The sequence below is a fragment of the Henckelia pumila genome, chromosome 1 (genome assembly GCF_033568475.1).
Source record: "Henckelia pumila isolate YLH828 chromosome 1, ASM3356847v2, whole genome shotgun sequence".
Classification (NCBI taxonomy): Eukaryota; Viridiplantae; Streptophyta; class Magnoliopsida; order Lamiales; family Gesneriaceae; genus Henckelia; species Henckelia pumila.
In genome coordinates, this window is record NC_133120.1 from 838,553 (window position 1) to 858,124 (window position 19,572).

At 35.4% G+C, this 19,572-nt stretch overlaps 2 protein-coding genes across 6 annotated transcripts; one reads left to right on the forward strand and one right to left on the reverse strand.

Moving 5' to 3' along the window:
- Nucleotides 1–7,328: 7,328 nt before the first annotated feature.
- Nucleotides 7,329–10,501, reverse strand: LOC140881501 (uncharacterized). Of its 5 annotated transcripts, none has more exons than XR_012149973.1 (3): nt 10,363–10,501; nt 10,028–10,220; nt 7,329–9,089 (listed from the first exon to the last, which is right to left on the reverse strand). XR_012149973.1 is itself a non-coding variant. In XM_073286873.1 (3 exons), exons 1-3 carry the CDS (start codon nt 10,292–10,294, stop codon nt 8,379–8,381), a joined length of 321 nt encoding a protein of 106 aa, XP_073142974.1. In that variant the 3' UTR covers nt 7,329–8,378. The 5 variants fall into 5 exon arrangements, 2 of the variants coding, with proteins under 2 accessions (XP_073142974.1, XP_073142965.1); XR_012149975.1 differs by having other exon boundaries at nt 10,028–10,226; nt 10,363–10,498; XR_012149972.1 differs by lacking the exon at nt 10,363–10,501 and adding an exon at nt 9,343–9,418 and having other exon boundaries at nt 10,028–10,166.
- Nucleotides 10,047–14,431, forward strand: LOC140881492 (uncharacterized). Its single transcript, XM_073286853.1, has 8 exons — nt 10,047–11,283; nt 11,367–11,463; nt 11,553–11,677; nt 11,755–11,805; nt 11,889–11,914; nt 13,630–13,762; nt 13,832–13,946; nt 14,094–14,431. The coding sequence occupies exons 2-7, from the start codon at nt 11,450–11,452 to the stop codon at nt 13,942–13,944; spliced, it is 462 nt and encodes a 153-aa protein (XP_073142954.1). The 5' UTR covers nt 10,047–11,283; nt 11,367–11,449; the 3' UTR covers nt 13,945–13,946; nt 14,094–14,431.
- Nucleotides 14,432–19,572: the final 5,141 nt, after the last annotated feature.

Genomic DNA, 19,572 nt, shown 5'->3' on the forward strand with positions numbered 1-19,572 from the left:
CTCAGGCTGAGTTGAACATGCGGCAGCGTCGTTGGATGGATTTGTTGAAAGATTACGACTGTGAAATCAAGTACCATCCAGGTTCTTCAAATCCTGTTGCTGATGCGCTTAGTCGCAAAGTTTATATGAGTTCCATTCGTACCAGTTCGGTTTCGAAGGCAGTAGAGGAGTGTTGTTCTTTGGGATTCACGTTCCGTCATAAGAAAGAACAACAAGGGATTCGTGTCTCTTCTGTGCTTGCAGAGCCAGCGCTATACAGACGAATCCGGGAAGCTCAGAATTCTGATCTGAAGACTCAGAAGTTGGCCCGGCTGGCTGAAGGTGATAAAACTTCTGGTTTTCATCTGCAAGGAGACAGTCTGTTGTGTCTTTCTGGTCGAGTTGTGGTACCCGAGGATTCTACTTTGAGGGATGAGATCTTATCGCAAGCTCACCGCAGTCGATTCTCTGTACATCCCGGCAGCATGAAGATGTACAAGGATCTTCGCACTCGATTTTGGTGGAAAGGGATGAAGCGCAGCGTTTATAAGTTCGTATCCCGATGCCTTGTGTGTCAAAAAGTCAAGGCAGAGTTAAGACGACCCGAAGGTTTACTTCACAGCTTAGAGATTCCTGAATGGAAGTGGGAGCATGTGACGATGGACTTTGTCACCCACTTGCCTATGTCTTCCAGGAATTGTGATGCTATTTGGGTTGTCGTGGATCGGTTGTCGAAGTCAGCGCATTTTCTTCCCTATAACCGCGATTACACCTTTGATAGGATGGCACAATTGTATGTGCGGGAGATTGTTCGATTGCATGGGATTCCGTTGAGCATTGTCAGCGATAGAGATCCGAGATTCACCTCGAGATTTTGGGGTAGTTTCCAGCGAGCCCTTGGTACTACTTTGAGCTTTAGTACGGCTTATCATCCAGAGATGGACGGACAGTCGGAGCGTACTATTCGCACTCTAGAGGATATGCTTCGCGCGGTGATGATGGATTTTGGTCCAGCGTGGCATGATCATTTACCATTGGTGAAGTTCGCCTATAACAATAGTTTCCATCGCAGCATTGGCATGGCACCATTTGAGGCTCTTTATGGACGCTGTTGTCGTACACCTTTGTTTTGGGACGAGGTTGGCGAGCGTCAGGTTGAGGGTCCTCAGATGATTCAGCAGATGATTGATGCAGTAGAGTTGATCCGACGCAGGGTTAAGGCAGCCCAGGATCGACAGGCTAGCTACGCGAACACTCACCGCAGGCCACTTCATTTTGAGGTAGGAGAGTATGTTTTCTTGCGTGTGTCACCTTTTCGGAAGGTGATGAGGTTTGGTCGCAAGGGTAAGCTGACACCTAGATTCATTGGTCCTTTTGAGATTCTCGAGAAGGTTGGGGATGTTGCTTATCGTCTGGCCTTGCCACCCGATCTTTCGGATATCCACGATGTGTTCCACGTGTCCTTGTTGAGGCAGTATGTGGCAGACGAGTCGCATATTTTTCACCCGACCGAGGTAAAGGTAGATCGGGATCTATCTTATGTGGAGAAACCCCTACGGATTCTTGATAGGAAGGACAAAGTACTTCGTAACAAGCGAATACCATTGGTTATGGTGCAATGGCAGCGCAAAGGTACAGAGGAAGCTACTTGGGAGTTGGAGAATCGGATGTTAGCCGAGCACCCCGAGTTATTTTGAGATTTTGTACTTCTTTATATCGAGTTATACTTGTTCAGTTGTAATAAAGAACGTTTGGTTGGCTATTTATGTTTTCCTCTAAGACTTAAATTTCGAGGACAAAATTTCTTAAGTGGGGGAGAATGTAGTAACCCGCATTTCTAATTAGTGATTAATGAGTAATTAATCACGTGATCATGGTTAGATTAAGTAAAACATGATTATGTAAGTTCCTGATGGGATAACGGACTTCAGAAACAGATCCAGGATACTCGAACATGGTGGGCATGGCTCGGGAGGTTCGGACACTCCGAACTGGAGTTCGGAGGATCCGAAGAGGATCGGAGGCTCCATCGGTGGGATCGGAGGATCCAAATAGGGTTAGGGCTTACGTCATCAACTACGTCAGCAAGGTGACATCATGGATGACATCACTGATGTGACTTCGGAAGACCCGAAGTAAGGATCGGACGGTCCGATCGTGTTCGGACGATCCGAAGTCATGATCGGAGGATCCGAACCAGTTCGGAGGGCCCGAAGCCGAGTTCGGACGGCCCGAACGTTGTCTATAAATTAAGGAGCCGAGGTTCATTTGTGACTCGCTCATCTCCTCTCTTCTCTCTCAATTCCTAAGCCTTCTAACTCAGATCTAGGGAGATCTAGGCGTCCTACGGGGAATCCGGAAGTGGCTTAGTGATCTAGACGTCGTCACGGAGCTACGGCCTAGTTTTGAGGCTATCGTCAGCAAAGGGCTAACGACGGACGCAGGTATAGCTTTGGCATCCTAAAAATATTTAGAAGTATGCAATAGCTTAGTTAAGACTTTTAGAGCTTAATTGTTGATGCATGGATATTTGCATTGTAGTAGCTAGTAGACTGGACTAGTAGGCTTGGAGTCTAGACCAGCAGAGCTAGGTTTGACCAGCAGTGTTAGAGGTACGTAAGTACTGACCGAGATAGCCGGCATGATATATTTGCTTATATGTTGCATGAGTATGTGCTATATGTTTTATCATGTTTTAGCATGTTTTACCGCCTTAGCACATACATGATTTTACGTATGACTGCATCCGGAGAGATGTGAGTCATTGACAGTCTCCATAGGGAACGATGATCTCCTTTTGGACTCGAGTCAGGTATGACAGTTTCCATATGGGACTCGTATCCTGTTTTGGATTCGGGTCAGGATGGGGTTGGCTCAGCCCTGATATGGAATATACGAGTACCCCGCGGAGTAGCTCTCTAGTCGGTACTGTATATTTCCGGCGCCATGAGCAAGTGTTTTCACTTGAGTTTTAAATCATCTGTGTGCGCATATTTGTATTTATATCATTGCTTCGTATTGAGCGTTCTAGCTCACGCCCCTTTGTTTGGGTATTGTGTACCTTGTGACGGGGCAGGTTTGAGGCTGGACGGTCCAGGCGGCTCTCAGCAGGATTGAGCTTGGGGAGTGCGAGGTTGTAGAGGGTAGGGATTTATTTACCCTGAACCTTCGATTTGGTTGTATAACAGTATTTATACAATTGTGATAACTTCGGTTGTATTCTGTCGATTGGATTTGTTGTATTTTAATTATCCGCTCTTTACGCTTTAGGATTTTATTGCGTGCGCTTTTTCTATAACTCTGATTAGTTAGTGGATCCGGGTTGGGTCACTACAATATAGATTCAATATGCTTATATGGTGTATATGCATGTCTTTCATACTGGGATTTATTCTCACCGGAGTTATCCGGCTGTTGCTTTGTTTGTATGTGTGCATTGCATCAGGTTTGAGGCATGAGCGAGTCAGAAGTGGCTTGGATAGCTAGAGATTGAGAAAGAGTAGTATGTGGTGACTTCGGGCTAAGAATAGATTGCCGTCAAATGCATGTTAAAAGGTGTTGGTTTAGTTCGAGCTTTGAAAACTTAGAATTGAGTTTATTGTATTGTACCTTAGAAACATTTATGCGATCATTGTTATGTCTAGATATGCATGTGTTTATGCTTGGGACATGCTGAGATTATGTATGCAATTTTTCAGGTTTGAGATAGCCCTAGCAACTTTGATCTTTGTTGTAGCCTTTGGTAATTTTTGTAAATTTCTGCACCGACCCTTCTTGGTAGAATGATCATAACGTTTTAATGAAAACTCCGATTAGGGTGCGATTGGCGGAATTGGAAAGATAAGAGAAAGGTCTACAACTGTTATGTTTAGCATTTTTCCAGATTCTTCCCGAAATCAATGCGCGGGCGCACCTGAAGAGGGGCGTGGGCGCGCACGGGGTTCTGAAAAAAAAATATTTGTTTCTTTTTGCGACGTGATTTTGCGTCGCCAAATATATAGTTTTGCGTCGCCAAATGTTCTAGTTAATTTTATTCAGATTGAATTATTATTGTCTAATTAATGATGCTTATTCATTAATTTTCCCTTAGGTTTAGATTAGCACCCGAGGTCCCCACAGAGATGCTACCGGGATCGTAGCAAATTTGTGCCTAGCTTTTGAGGCCATCGCCATCAAAGGGATAAAAACGGATGCAGGTATATCGCTAGCTTTTGATTAGCTTCTGTGTGTAGCTATTAGTCTAGTTAAGGCTTTTAATAAACGATAAGTAATATAGTGATTATCTGCTTGTAGGACCGGACTTGCGTACCAGAGTGGCTAGGTTTCTTGAGTCGCTTGAGTCGCTTGAAAGATACGGATGTACTATCTGATTTTGATGCACAAGATTTTCATCACTTGAGAATGCAATTGGATCACTATAAACTTGATGTTGTTGGTCATGAAAGATTTCAGAATTTATTAACTATTTCTGAATTATATCAAAGATTAGTTGAGACAAATAATTCAGGAACCTACAATTTGATTGACAGATTATTTTTTCATTTGTTATACTTTATACATTTATATCTACATCTTTATTTATTTATTTATTGAATCTAATATATTTATTTAATTAAAAGATTGATTCGTTTTGTTTTAACTCTCCTCATTTCTACAGCAAAAACGAATCGAGCATTTTCAGCAGTAGTGTTTGATAGTTCCCTAAACTAATATATTACAGGTTGTAACTTGATAAGCTTTGGCACAGTGTGATCATAATATTGATCAAATATAACTTTGCGTGTATGCTTGATCAGTTTGCTTCAAATGGAGCTTATGATTGTATATATTGATGCATGGATTTGTTGCGTGCAAGTTTATCTGTCTCTATGTATATGCGCGATTCTCTCTTGTTACTTATCTTCATCTTCTTTATATAGACACGGATTGTAACGACTACTTCAATTCAAGTTGTGTCCGTACTGCAACATCATATTATTCTGTTTTGAAGGTACGTCATGGCTCTGCAACTTTCCGGCGTCAGCTATGTACGAGAAACTCTATCCGCAAGAGGTAGACTGATGTTGTGGGTTTAGTCTTGGTCGTGGTATATTGTTTCAGTTTCGTTCCCTAAACTGAATGCAGTTTAGTTAATAAACTCAATTTGGTTGTTTCGACCAATTGATGACTTCGGTTTGGCTCTGGTCAAAGTCAACTCAGTTTAGGTAGCATTTCAGTTTTGGTGTGAGCGTGTCCAGTTTACGTCTTCAGTCTAGCTCGTGAACAAAAATAGTTTACCTCGAGATTTTAATTTGCTTATTTGTTTTGTCAACACCAAAACCTTGAAATATTCCAACAATCATATTGTGCATCGGATAATTATCAATAAAATATTTTGGATACAAATTACTATAAATTTTGTTAAATAGTGCACACATTTCCTATTTTATTCTACATATGTGTCTAATTAAATAATATAAATATGAATTTAATTTAATTTAATTTAATTATTAATTAATTTTAAAAAAATACACAAAAATAAAATGTCATTTCGTGATTCATCACCACCTTGGCTTTCCTCATTAGATGTAATAAAAGTTCAGTACCAAAAGATTGTGGTAGTCTTCCTCTCGAAATCCTCTGACTATAACTGGGTTATTATTTTTGGCTTTGGATTCTTGTTTGAATAATTTTCAAAGTTTAAAGAATTTCTTCTTTGTTTTTAAGGATATATTTAATTTGTTGTGATACATAGCTAGTTGCCATAATTCTATACTTTATTTTGCATTTCTATATGATCTTTCGAGATCTTTTAGATAAATTGGGAAAAATTTCTAAAGATTTATGATTTAGAATTATATTTTATCTTATAGTATCTTGCTTTGCTTCAGTTTCTTACGATATCTAATCTTGAAAATAAAAAATATCGAATATATGTTCGGATCTATATTTATGTCAAAGTATAGGGACATTTTAGGATTTTTCCCAAACCTAGATTGGAATGATAATATGGATGGATAATAACGGTAAATTAGATATTCTATATGTACATGCACTGCCCGAAGAAATATCAAAAGGTGGAGATTTATCAACACATGTGGGTTCAACCATTTTTTCAGTGGACCCCACATATATTGATAAATTTTCATACTTAGATACACTATTAAGGCAGTGCCTGTATATTTAGGATGAAATTTTCCGTTACAGTGTGTTTGGAAGCAAGAAATTAGACAGGATTTGGAATTGAAAATACATTTTTTGTTTTGAAAAAAAAGTGCAATTTACAAACTTATATTTCTAAAGAAAAAGAAATTTTCAAATTAATATATATAATATTAAAATATTTCGAATAATAATTCAATGTTTTGTCAAGAGAACAACGTACAACATACTGTGCAACGGATAATTATTAATAAAATATCGAGATACAAATTACTATAAATTTTGTTAAATAGTGCACAAATTGCCTATCTTATTCTACATGTGTGTCTAATTAAATAATTATAAACATGTTATTTAATTAAATTATTAATTAATTTTTATAAAAAATACACAAGAACAAAATGTCACTTTGTGATTTTGCACCACCTTGGCTTTCTTCATTTGATGTAATAAAGGTTCACTACCAAAAGACGGTGGTAGCCTTCCTCCCGAAATCCTCTGACTATATATAACTGGGTTATTGTTATGGGCTTGGGATTTTTGTTGGAAGAATTTCAAAGTTTCAAGAATTTCTTCTTGGTTTTTAAAAATATATTTAATTTATTGTGATACGTAATATAACTGGTCGTCATAATTTTATACTTTATTTGCATTTCCCTAAGGTTGTGCTTGGATAGATGCATTTGAATTTGAGAGTGTATTTCAAATAAATGGATTTGAAAATCCATTGATTTGAATCATTGTTTTATTAAATCTCTTGCTTGGAATAACATAGACTTTCAAAGTGAAATTTTAAATCCATTGATTAGTTGCTTGGCTAAAAATTTTAATAATTTCAAATAATAAAAAAGTTTAATATATTATTATTTATATATTTTGAAATTAAATTTAGTATTATGATTACAAAATAATTATGCTCAATTTAAAATAATATAAATTTTAATTTTAATTATTTTAATTGGATTAAATACTAAATTTACATAAATAAACTTTAAACAAAATATTTATGCTTTTCTAAAAAAAACAAATATATAACTTATTATAATTTTTAAACTTCATTTCTTTTTCAAGTAACATAAAAAAATATTTTCGTGCAATAAATCTACAATAAAATCAAAATTTAGTAACATATATTAATCAAAAAAATAATGATAAAATATGTTGGAACAATTAAAAAATAATAATACAAAAGACCTTCATAAGACAAATTTCAAACAATGGCTTTTAGAAAAGAAAACACGAGAAAATTTCAACTACTAAATCTTTCGACGAGCTCGATATTTTTCATACATGTAGTTTCTATGACATTTTTTACAAACCGCATTTCTATACATGTTTCCCAGTACCTTTCATGACATTCTTTACTAGGGACGGATCCAGAAATTGAAGTTGAGGGGGACTTGAAATTAATTAATAAATATTATTCATATGAGATGTTCTAACTTTTAACAAATCAATTTTTTAAGAGGGTCAAAGACTCGACCCAATATGACTCGTGAAAAAGTATTATATTTTATGTTAAAAGTGTTATTTTTCTCCGTAGATATAGATCGAGTTGACTCGTCTCTTGGATATAGATCTGTGAGATCATTTTATAAAATACCTACTCTTATACGATATTTTTTCTAGTAAATAGTGCTTATGGGATTTTGAAACATATAATTATATATAATGCAATCTAATTTTCATACTGTTTAGTAATGATATTAATGAATAATACTTAAAAAGACTGAATTTCATAACACACTTCAACTTTGATGCAACTTTCATATACAATTGGTTTATGAGTCTCGTGATGTTTGAAATAACAAATAAAAAAATCTCAACTTTCATATATATATATATATATATATATATAATTATTTTAAACAAAATTAATTGATTTTTTTTTTTGAAATAACACATTAATTAGGTCATCATATATATATAAATTTTGGGTGAAATTGAATTGATTTATGCTTATGATAGAATTCATGATATTGTATATGTTTCCACATCACACGAAAGCGTAAAATAGAAAAGGGCAATAGGAAAAGGGTATGTGATGAGGTAGATAGTGGGCTGGAAAGAGGGCTTTGGATGTTCTATTTAAACATTAAATAGGTAGTAAAAAAAAAAAACTTTGGGATGGGTTAGAGCCCAGTATAGGCCTAATGTACATCCGTATCTGTTCTTTACAAAGCCGACGCAGTGTATTTAGCACTCTTGATACTCTATTTTTGGTATGATTTGAACATGGATTGCTACAGAAATTCTTCTCATTGCCAGCTGGGGATATTAATGCACTTCTGAGTTTTATGACCCAAAATCGCAACTATTGGAATCTCATTTTTTCCTACTCCAAGATTAATGGAGAAATCACATATGCAAGACATATGACATAATAAATTTGGAAGCAACAAAGATTCTGAAAAAGTTTCGAGACATTCCATGAAAAAGACCTTGTTAGCAAACCACCAACTTGCTAATTTTTGTTGCTAAACATTATCAGTTATTGAAACAAAAAAACATCTGATGATTAGGTGGAATCTCCCACGTTCCAAATTAGCAAGCCTCATCATGCTCAAACTACATACTAAGCTTAATTTTTTGTCCATTTATTTTGAATATTTAAAATCAAAACATCGCTAATAAATTAAATAAGACCCTTCACGAAAGTTTCTGATCTCCAAATTGCTTATTTATCACTTTATTTTTAATTTAAGTTTAAGCTTCTTTGCGTCATGATCATCATGGACAAAGAACTAAGCTTAGGTCCCTTCAAAACAACATTTTTTTTTACTAAAGAATATTATGTTTTTAGCATTATTCCAATTAACAACACGTAGTAGATAATCAGCAGATGAATCATGAGTTGAATTTTTCAGCAATATTGAGCTCCGAGAATTCAGCCAAACATTTACAATGTAAAGGAAGAGCACTTACAGTTTGTCGAAGAGATAAGCCTTTCCATGTTTGCAAAGGAAAGCCTGAAAATATGGGTAATAAAAACAACGGGTAAGTGTTCATGCCAAACTGGCACATTCTCATATCAAAGTCCTAACAGCTTAAAGCAATACTTTTTAATTTATTTCACAGCTATTTAGCCATACTCAGATTAGTGTTCCCATCTACAACATTATAATATTGTTTAATTCTAAGCATATGAATTGAATTAAATAAGAAACAACTATATATGTTTTCAAAGTATCTTTGAATTGAACTACAAAACAAAACTCATACCAAATCAAAAGGCAAAAGCTGTCCTGGAAAAAGAGTATGCAGAATAGATGAGCCATCCAAATCTTCTAGACTTCAACTAAGATCAACACGCATTATAAATAGATAATATAGATAGATGTGATAAATATTTGGCATATATACAAGTGATTAATTATTTTAATAAGGTGCATGATCACATAACGTTAGCTGAAGCAACTAAAAGTATGCATCCTATCCATCAAACCCAAGAATTGCGAGGAAACAAACAAAATCTTACTAAATTAACACAAAAACACACCAGATGTCTTCTACAATATATAAAACGCAATCATCAGCTTTCTACCACATCATTTATTTTTGGATACAAAGGACAAAAGCCTTTCAAAGATGATGATTTGTAAACCCAATCTTGCCTCTTTGGTCATGAAATAAAACTCATTCATTAGTTCTACCAACATACATAATAACCAGAGCTTTCGCCTTCACAATTTTTTTTATCATATGGCCTCAATCCATAGGCCTTCGAAGCAAACTAAAACAAGAAATAACAAAATCAAACTAAAACCAGAAATATCAAAGTGAAGGAAATGGTTATCCGTCAATAAAACATTCACTCATCAACAATAACAAGAATAAAGAATCTGTCAGAAATAATCGAAGGTAAAATTTTTAAAGCAAGCTGCAACAATATGCAAATAATGCTTACCTTCTGCTGTACTGATATTCGGTCATCAAATATTTGCGCAGCCTCTTCGGCAAGTATATCATTACGTCTCTGCTTCTCAGCTTTGGGAAGATGCTTCTCAGTTTTCGATCTTTCCAACCCCGAAGGAGCCTCAATCTTCTCAGAATTCAGAATTTTCGGAGGCACCGTATTCACTCGAACAAAACTCGCCCCTCTACTCCTTGTCGGCATTAATAAAAAAAACCAGCTCCCATCACACAACCTCACCGAAATTTTTACTCCATCCATCTATCTCACCATTCATTCACTCGATTCTTAAAAAAGTAAAGACAAAAAATTATAAAACCCTAATTCACCTGAAGAGTTGCTGTTGCCATTAGAAAGCAGAGGATCTGAGGCGGCTGTATCAACTGAAGCAGAAATACTCTCCAGAGCATCTTCCTGGGAGTGGATGGCAACATCAAGTGCACTGGAAGCAGTTTTAGCTCCCTACGCATTCTACATCAGCCTCGCCACCGCTGAACTTGGATCTACAGAGAGCTACGTATAGTTCACAGAAAAACACGGATGGAGAAACGAAAGAAGAGAGCAAGGAGAAGATTTCAAATGATCCGATCTAAGAATGAATTCAAATCCCTAATTTTTTAAGGCATGAATCAATCGGCCAAACAAACAGATTTGAGATATCAAATTCATGGGCTAGGCAAGTGGATGTAATGGATTTGGGCTTTGGATTTGAAATCCAAATCAGCCCAAATCCACTAATCCAAGCAGGGCCTAAGATCTCAAGGATGAATCGGGAAAAATTTCTCAAATCTTTTTTTATATCTAATCTAATCTTGAAAATAAAAACATCGAAGATATCTTGGGATCTATGTCAAACTATACGTACGTTTAAGGAATTTTCCCAAATCTAGATTGGACTGATCTATACGGTTTAACACAAAGAAGGTCGGGCCCATTAAAGTGATATAATAATATCATGTCATGTATCCAAAAAATGATGATACTAATAAAATTTCAAAATCCAAATCGAAATTTCATTTTCTTGAGACACAGACAAAGGATGAGATCTGTATTATTTGGTGGAAGCCTCTTCACAAATTTCCTGATCTGAAACCCTAAAGCATATGCCGTGGTGGTGAGACGCTGCTGCTCAAACCAGATGGAGACGGAGAAGGAAGATAGCATCCGTAGCGTCTCTTCTGAAATCAAGTCCGCCTTTGACCGTATATGCTCTGACCTTCTCCCCGTTCATGAATCTGGCCCCACACCTGGTGCGATTGATTGATTTATTGATTCTATATATATTTGATTCTTTGATTGAAATTTTTTTGCTGATTTTAATTTTGGATACTAGATATCCTACACAAGGCTGGAAGCCATGTTAATGTTCTAAGACAACTCTAAGGAAAACTTGCTCAACTTGTCGGGTCAGACTGGATGGCATATAACAAGTAAGAGATCAATTATTGATATTATAGAGCTAGCTAATTTTCAAATACATATTTATTCATAGTAATTGCTTCTTCAATTCAATTCTTAGGGGGCCCATACCCATTCTTTGGAGTAAGGAGGCACAGATGGTGGTGTCACAACTTGCTTTCATCCATTGGTTGGAAACCGATAAACTTATGACCCATATGGATTTTGACCAAAAACTAATTGCGTGTATGTTCAACTATATATATATTTCTTTTACTTTTGCAACTTTAATATTATTCATTCCATTTGTTGATCATATGTAGGTAGCAGCAGTACGTCCAAGTTTGTATTGAACGATGACGATTATTTTGGTGGTATGTTCAAGTATCATGGTTTTGATTAATTTTTTGATAATTTCAAATCTGGTTTTCATCTGGTAGATAATCTCGTTATGCAGGTCTCTTTATGATGCACGATGAATTGGTAAGCATTACAACTCTTGATTACACTAGGACTCTTTAGTATTTTAATGCCGAATTTGGATGAAATGGAAATCTTTAAAACAAGGATTGTTAATACTAGCTAATCACAAAAATATTGAATGGTTGATTGAGTTTATAACTATAACTGTACCAAACAAATGATAAACCTAGCTAAAATGCAACCCACATTAATTATCATGCATAACAAACACATACTAATAAAAAAAAAATTTTAAAAAAATACTAGTTGTAATGCAATTAGGAGTTGTCATCTTAGCTGTGTTTGGTAGCCATGATAGGGTGGGATCGTGGGTTTTTATACATGATAATCCTTTGTTTGGTACAATTATTATTAAACCATGCTAATGTATTCTAAAACTGACAAACCTATACTAAACTAGGTTAACTAAACCTACACCTCTTCCCACTATTAACAATATCTTTCTCTATCCTACTCATTATTCCATTAATGCCCTATGCCCTAAATCCTTCTCCTCGAACATTTGCTTCTCCAAAATCATGTCCATCATCGAGTTCTTGAAATCCTGGTATGGGTCCTCCGATTTCTTCACCACTGCGAAGCTCTTCTTCACTTTCCCATCCACCGTGCATGGTATCAGCTTCTTCAGCATCGACAATCTCGCTGGGATCTCTCCGTCCACCTCAAGAGGTGGTTTGGAGACTCCGCTGCGCCGCCGCCTGGAGAAGTCTGATCTTCTTTTGTTAATGACTGAAGAGGAGACCAAGGTTTGTGTTTCCTCCTCATGTCTTCCTATCCCAGCGCTGTCACCTGAAGAGGTGCCGGGGACGTTCTTCTTCTTCTTGGTCTTCTTCACGTGTCGTTTGTTTTTTATATCCACCTCGGAGGGCGGCGGAGGAGTCTTTAGTTCCGTCCTGCGAGGGGTGCTGATCTTTTGGCAGATGTTGTCCTCCTTGTTCGTTCGGCGCTCAAGGGCGAGGCATAGGTTATCTGCAGGCATAGAATTAAGATTTATTTCTTGCTACTTCCCTGAAGGCATGGAATCAAGATCTTGCAAATAATAATTTTCGCAGCAAGCATTGTAAACAGAAAAATTACATACTAACCAGTTCCTTTCTTCTCCGGCCGTGTCGCTAGTTTCAGATGTGTTTGAAGGCGTAATTGTTTAGGTCATGAATACAGATCTCACGCCCTCTCTGTGGCCTTTTGCCGAGAAAAAAATAGGGGTCTCTGTGTTGCATGTGTTAATCGGTGGTGAAAAAAAAAAAATTTAAGCAAGGGTATTTTTGTCCATAATTTATTAACAACAAATTTATCCGAATTATAAAAATTACACCAAACTTGATATTCTTTATCACACACTTTAAAAAACCTTCTCTATTCAACAACTAATCATTCCAGTTATTAATAATTTAATTATCTCATCACATCACACGTACCAAACACAATAAATATATAGAACTCATAATAATACATTTAGTTTTGTCGTGCATCAGTATCCGAAATTACATCCTTGAAGTTGTTGAAACAAAATTTTTGGTATTTCATAGAAACTGTTTTGGGAAATTATATATAAAATGGCTTTGTTTTGCAAGATAGATCGACCTGTTGACATTATAAAAATTTATTTTCAAGTTTCAAAATAATATAATATAATAATGGACCTACGATGAAGTTTTAAATTATAAGTAATTATTAGCATACCTAAAAATGTTTATTGTGATGAGATTTTGCAGTTTGCATACGCTGAGAAGCGAGTGTCTTGTGGGGATTATGATTCTCCGAGAAAAGCAGCCGAGCTCCTGGTAGCTATCCATGGAAAACTGCCCATGTTCTTTAAGGTCACCCGGGAACATGACTTTTGGGATGGTAAGAAAATTATATATTGTATGAAATATTGAAATATGAATATCAAATTTGTGTCTTGTGAGTTGTCAGGATTATATATGATTCTCCGAAGAAAAAAAAAAAACAGACGAGCTCCTGATGCATATCGATGGAGTACTGCGCACATTCACCCGGGAAGAAGACATTTGGGATGCCAAAGTTGACGGTACGTAAGAAAATTATATATATGTTGTATGAAATATGAATTATATGTCTATATCAATTTTGTGTGCATGCATGTTTTTGAATTTGCTAGTTGGTATGAATTTAAATTCAATACTATATATATTAATATATTATCATTGTGAAACAGAAGTGATTGATACGATAAAAAAAATTGAAAATATCCTCCCTCCGACGCGAGGAACGAAAGCTTGGTCGACGATTTATAGTCATGTGTTCTTGAGGGAAATGTGGAGAGCGGAGAAGGCCATGTACAAGGAAGAACTTAGGAAAAAACTTAGGCGACAAATTGAACTCTGTATCCTTGATAATTGTTGATGTGGGACAAATTTTAATATTTTGGTACTATTTAAGTTGTTTAATTTATGACATTAGGATTGTTACTATTTCTAGGATGTGTTAGCGTTTTTCACCGTCGGAGTTCCACCGAACGGTCGAGCCACAAAAATATTATACTATAAATCATAATATTACATGTACGACCTTATTATAAGAGGAGTTTTTTGGCCTTGTGACCGGTTTTTGCACACTCAAAAAGACCTCCATATGATTGAAATAACACACGTATCATAGAAAAACAATACGCACTATAGAGAGAATAAAATAAAGAAAAGTTATGCATTCATATTAATTAATAGCAAGTCAATAAATATCTGAAATGATTACATAAATAACACTTGTCAAGTTTTATAGTTTAGTTGTCGGACTATTTCTTTATCAATCTACAATATAGCTAGCTCATAATTAATTTATCATGTGGCATTTTTAATCGAAGATAAATTTTTTATTAACTTCACTTTCGAGAGGTTTATTTCTCTTGACGAGTTGTTAGTGGTATAGCTAATAAAATCTTACATACAATATAATTAAGTATTTGTGAACAAGTCATTTCGTGTCGTCAAATATTGTAGCATATGAGTTGTTCTTTCATCATGCATTAATAGCATATCACAATCATCAACCCCGAACAACGAACACTACCATCGTGACTCAAAAATCTTTGAAACTCCCTAAAATACTTCAATCAAACTTTAACAAGTTTCACTTTCTAATTTTTCAAATTCAACAAAAACCCAAAAGTTTCTATATATTTTTTAAATTGTCCAACCTCAAATCTAAGAGAAAAACGAGCTCGATCAATTATTAACGGAAATTATTCAAATTGGTCCTTTTTTAATTTAATTAAAATTAAGCTATATTTTTATTGGGCCCTAAATTTTTGGGCCCCTCCATGACCGAGTCCTGAGGCGGTTGGACTTACATAAGGGTACGACTCTCCATGCAGCTAACTTAGAAAAGGTTTCAGTCATTAGATGCGTCGGTCATATTTGGGCCCAATCCTAGTCCACTTATGTTCATAAACAAAAATGTTTGGCCCTGTTTGATTAGACTGTCCACGAATGCAATACTCAAATTCATTAACAAACACAATTTTTAATTTCTCGATCAAAATATTATTTACATTCAAAAAATATATATTATTTCATGAATTTTAATTAAACCTTCGTTCAAAAATCAACTTCACGAGTCACGACCCTCAGATAGTCTTCCTCAACATCGATATGGTGCGTGCAAAATTCTTAGAGGTATATCCAATTGGGTATATAAGAGCATGTACAAGGATGTGAGGAAGTTGGTGTAATGAAGTTGATAACTTGATCGCATGATGATGTCAGCCTTGATAACTTCATTATATGTTCCTACAGTGGTGTGATGATGTTGAAATAATATTTTTAAATCCATTAAATAATGTTTTTAAAACATAATAATAATACAAATAAATATAATAAATTAAAAATAAACATAATTAAATTTAAAAACTAAATTAAAAATGCACATAAATATAATAAATTAAAAATAATATTTTAACATAAAAAACATAATTTTAAAAGCCTTACATAATATTCCAAAATAAAAAACACAATAAAAAAAGATACATGAATTAAACTTCACACAAGCAAATAAAAGTGGACAAGTTCCACTATTTATAGAAAATTTCATTGATTTTGAAAATTATATCCGTTGGCTATTTTTAATTTTTTATTAATTATTCTGAATTTTTTTGATTTTTTTACACTTTTATTTAATTTATTTTTAATTAAAATCATTGGTTAAAATTTTAAAAAAAATTATTAAAAAAAAACAAGATTGGTGGGCTTCACCGAGCAGAGAGTCTCCGCGCGGGGCCTATCATCTTCACTGCACGCAGAATTTACTCGTTCCTTGGAAGGGACGAGAATGAAGGAGCGACCATTGGACGTGCTCTAATATAAGATGTCATGATAATAAAGCTCATGCGTTTCATTATTTCATGAATTTTAATTAAAACGCATACGAATTTACTCTGATAATCATGTAAGGGAACATCGAAAAATTTAGGTTCCATTATTTATTTTAAAAACATTTTTAGTGTTTTATAAGAGAAAAAAAACTTAAAATATGTGTTTGGATAAGATTTTTGTAAAATGTTTTTGAACATATTTTTTAAAAAATGTTCTCTAACTAGGGGTTTTTAAAAAAATTGATATGCGTGTTTTAGATGTTTTTATAATGGAATTATGGAAGACAAACATAGACAACAATACTTTTGAAATGTTAAAATATTTTTTTAGAATAATTATTCAAACACATATTTATTCTTAAAACAATTTTTAAAATTTTTTTATAAAAATGTTTTATATGTACGTGTCCAAATGGAACCTTTAATGACTAAGAGACAAATAATCACAATTATTGATTCGGTAATCCCATGTTCAAAGTAAAGAATATTAGCCGTTTTCTTGGAAAGAAATCTTCTGTTACAAATTGATGTAACATTATATGTTACACCAATCACTTCTTGTCATGTGTTTGGTAGAGAGAGAAATTGAACTTTGATGTAGTGGAATAACACACACTTGTCAAAAAATAATTGGTGTAACAGACAATGTTACACCAATTTGTAACAGAAGATTTTCTCTGCGTTTTCTTACCTATAAATTCTTTTCTAGTGCATTAATTATCATTTTGATTGTTGAGGGTGATCTCTTCCTCCTTTCCTTTTGTCTTCTTACTTTATACCCAAGTGTCTATATATTTTTTTAAATTTCACTTTTAGCCCTTTTCCCCCTCATTTAGCCATTATTATTTATTACCATTTTGAATTCAAAACCTAGTCTCATCCTCTCTTATTCTTTCCATTGTCAGCAAGAAAAGTATATTAATGTTCTTTGTAGTAATGGATGTAGCTCGATTCCTAGCTAGCACTTGTAGGCACTTTGGTAGCGGGTCCATATCGAATTAAATGTTACAAAATTAGTACTAAAACAACTAAATATAAAAACCCGAAAAATATTGTAGTAACCCGGAACCCATTTTAAGATAATAATATGTTAAACATGATTAAGGGTTGGTAATTGATCTATTTCGGAGTGTTATTGGACTTCGGAAGAGGAATTTGGGCTTTTGACTTTGGGCCAGATCGGAAGCTCCGATCCCAGTTCGGAAGCTCCGATCCTGACCACTTCGAAAGCAGATCGGATGCACGGGGATCGGACGTTCCGATCTCAGCCAGCCAGCAATGCTCGATGACTCAGCCGTGAGTTTTGACAAGTGTTGGTCGGGGGTTCGATCGGAAGTTCCGATCCCGGAACGGTGGTTCCGATCCCGACGTGTCGGACATGCACAGAATGAGCTGGAATCGGAAGCTCCGATCCCGAGATCGGTGGTTCCGATCGTTGCCGAGATTTTGGCTATAAATAGGGCTCATTTGCTTCAGTTTTGAAATACGAATTCCCGCGTTTCCTTCTTCAGTTATATAGTGTGAGATATACACTTGAGGGCCCTATCGGTTATAATAGAGGTTCTGGAATAACCAAGGTGTGGTTATAGTTATCCGGGACTAGCGACTCCAAAGGGCTAACTACGGACGAAGGTATGGTCCGGGAATCTATTTAAGTTTTGGGAGTACTTATTAGCTTAGTTAAGGCTTATAGAATTTATGTAGTGATACGGTGAACTTTTGAATATAGGCTTGGAACCTAGGATCTATTATACTTGAACTAGCCTAGAGGTACGTACACATTGACTGAGATTTCCAGCGAGTATACATGTTTATATGTTGCATTTATTTGGCATTATTATATGGCATGATGTATGATTTACCGTTTTCTATACTCATATGTCATGTGCATATACACGTTGAGCCCATACCTTGTTATACCTGACTATAGAGCCGCTCAGCTCTATACTCGATAGTCTGTCACTGAGAGTACCGCGACGGCGGGGGCATTTATGTCTGTCTACTCTGGTGTACTAGACGAGTGTGGTTGCACCCAGAGGTTGATCCGTGCGGTGGCAGCACTCATATGGCGCCGGTTCTGAGCATGACTTTTCAGATGACCCTGTACCAGTCATCATGTTGCATGCATTATATACATATGTTTACTCATGTCTATGTATTGGGCGTAGCGCTCACGTCCTAGTTGTTATCTTGGACACCCTATTCCATGGGGCAGGTCGCAGGATGGACGGAGCTGGTAGTTCAAGGTAGGACTAGGGAGCAGGAGCTTTGAAAGTTTTTATACAGCACGATTTATTAGCTGTATAATGTTTACTTTTAAGAATTTCGATATGGTTGTATCACTACAGATTTAAGCCTGGATTATATTACTAAGCTGATATGTACATTATGGATTATGTTTCCGCACGTTTTTACTCTGTTAAGTATTTTGCTTTATTAAGTTTAATGCATGCTATTAGTTGCCAGTTAGTAGGTGATTCCATGCAGGGTCACTACAAATATAAATCAAATTTATTTGCATTTGTGGTAGATGATGTAGTGCTACAACGTACCTAATTAAGGAGAGAAAAATAAAAAAATAATGTGTAATACTATTCTTTGTTTTTACATTTTTTTTTTCAGAAGCAGAATCATTATACCATCTGTGGAAAACTAATATTGACTTGGCATTAAGTTGCTATCAATGGTTGAGATCAGTCAAATAGAGTCAACCATGATCCAAAGGCCAGGATTGCTCAGTTAGTTAGGACGGTTAATTGAGCTTGATTAAAAGAAGCTGGATCTGGGATAAGCTAAAGGACTTCCCGAAGAACTCTGAGCCATCGAGATCTCTCTTCTAATCCTGTTCATATTCTCAAAAGAACACTGAAAGGAATTCTTCCTAATTGAAGATTTAAGATCGGAGGGCATCTTAATAGAGCTGAAAACTTCGAAGATCTTATTGTCTGTGTGTTCTTGTTAATCTTTAACACAAGTTTCTGATTAGCTTGTGATTATTGTTTTCTTGAGGATTGTATTGAACGTGAATTTGGTTGGTGATTAGTGAATTCATATGGGTGAATCCCAGAACCTTGGATGTAGGATTTGGTAATCCGAACCAAGTAAAATCCCTGTCTTTATTGTTTGTGCTTTCTATTTTCTTAATTGGTGATTTCTTGTTCATTGGTGCTTCGTGGATTCTGGTCGAGTGTTCATTGAGATTGGATTCTGGGTGTACCTCTTAACAAGTGGTATCAGAGCCTCAAGGTTAAGATCTTGGGGCAAAAGAATCTGATTTGTGAATTATACTTCTTCTCGGCTTTAAAGTCTTTCAGCCATCTCTCTGATT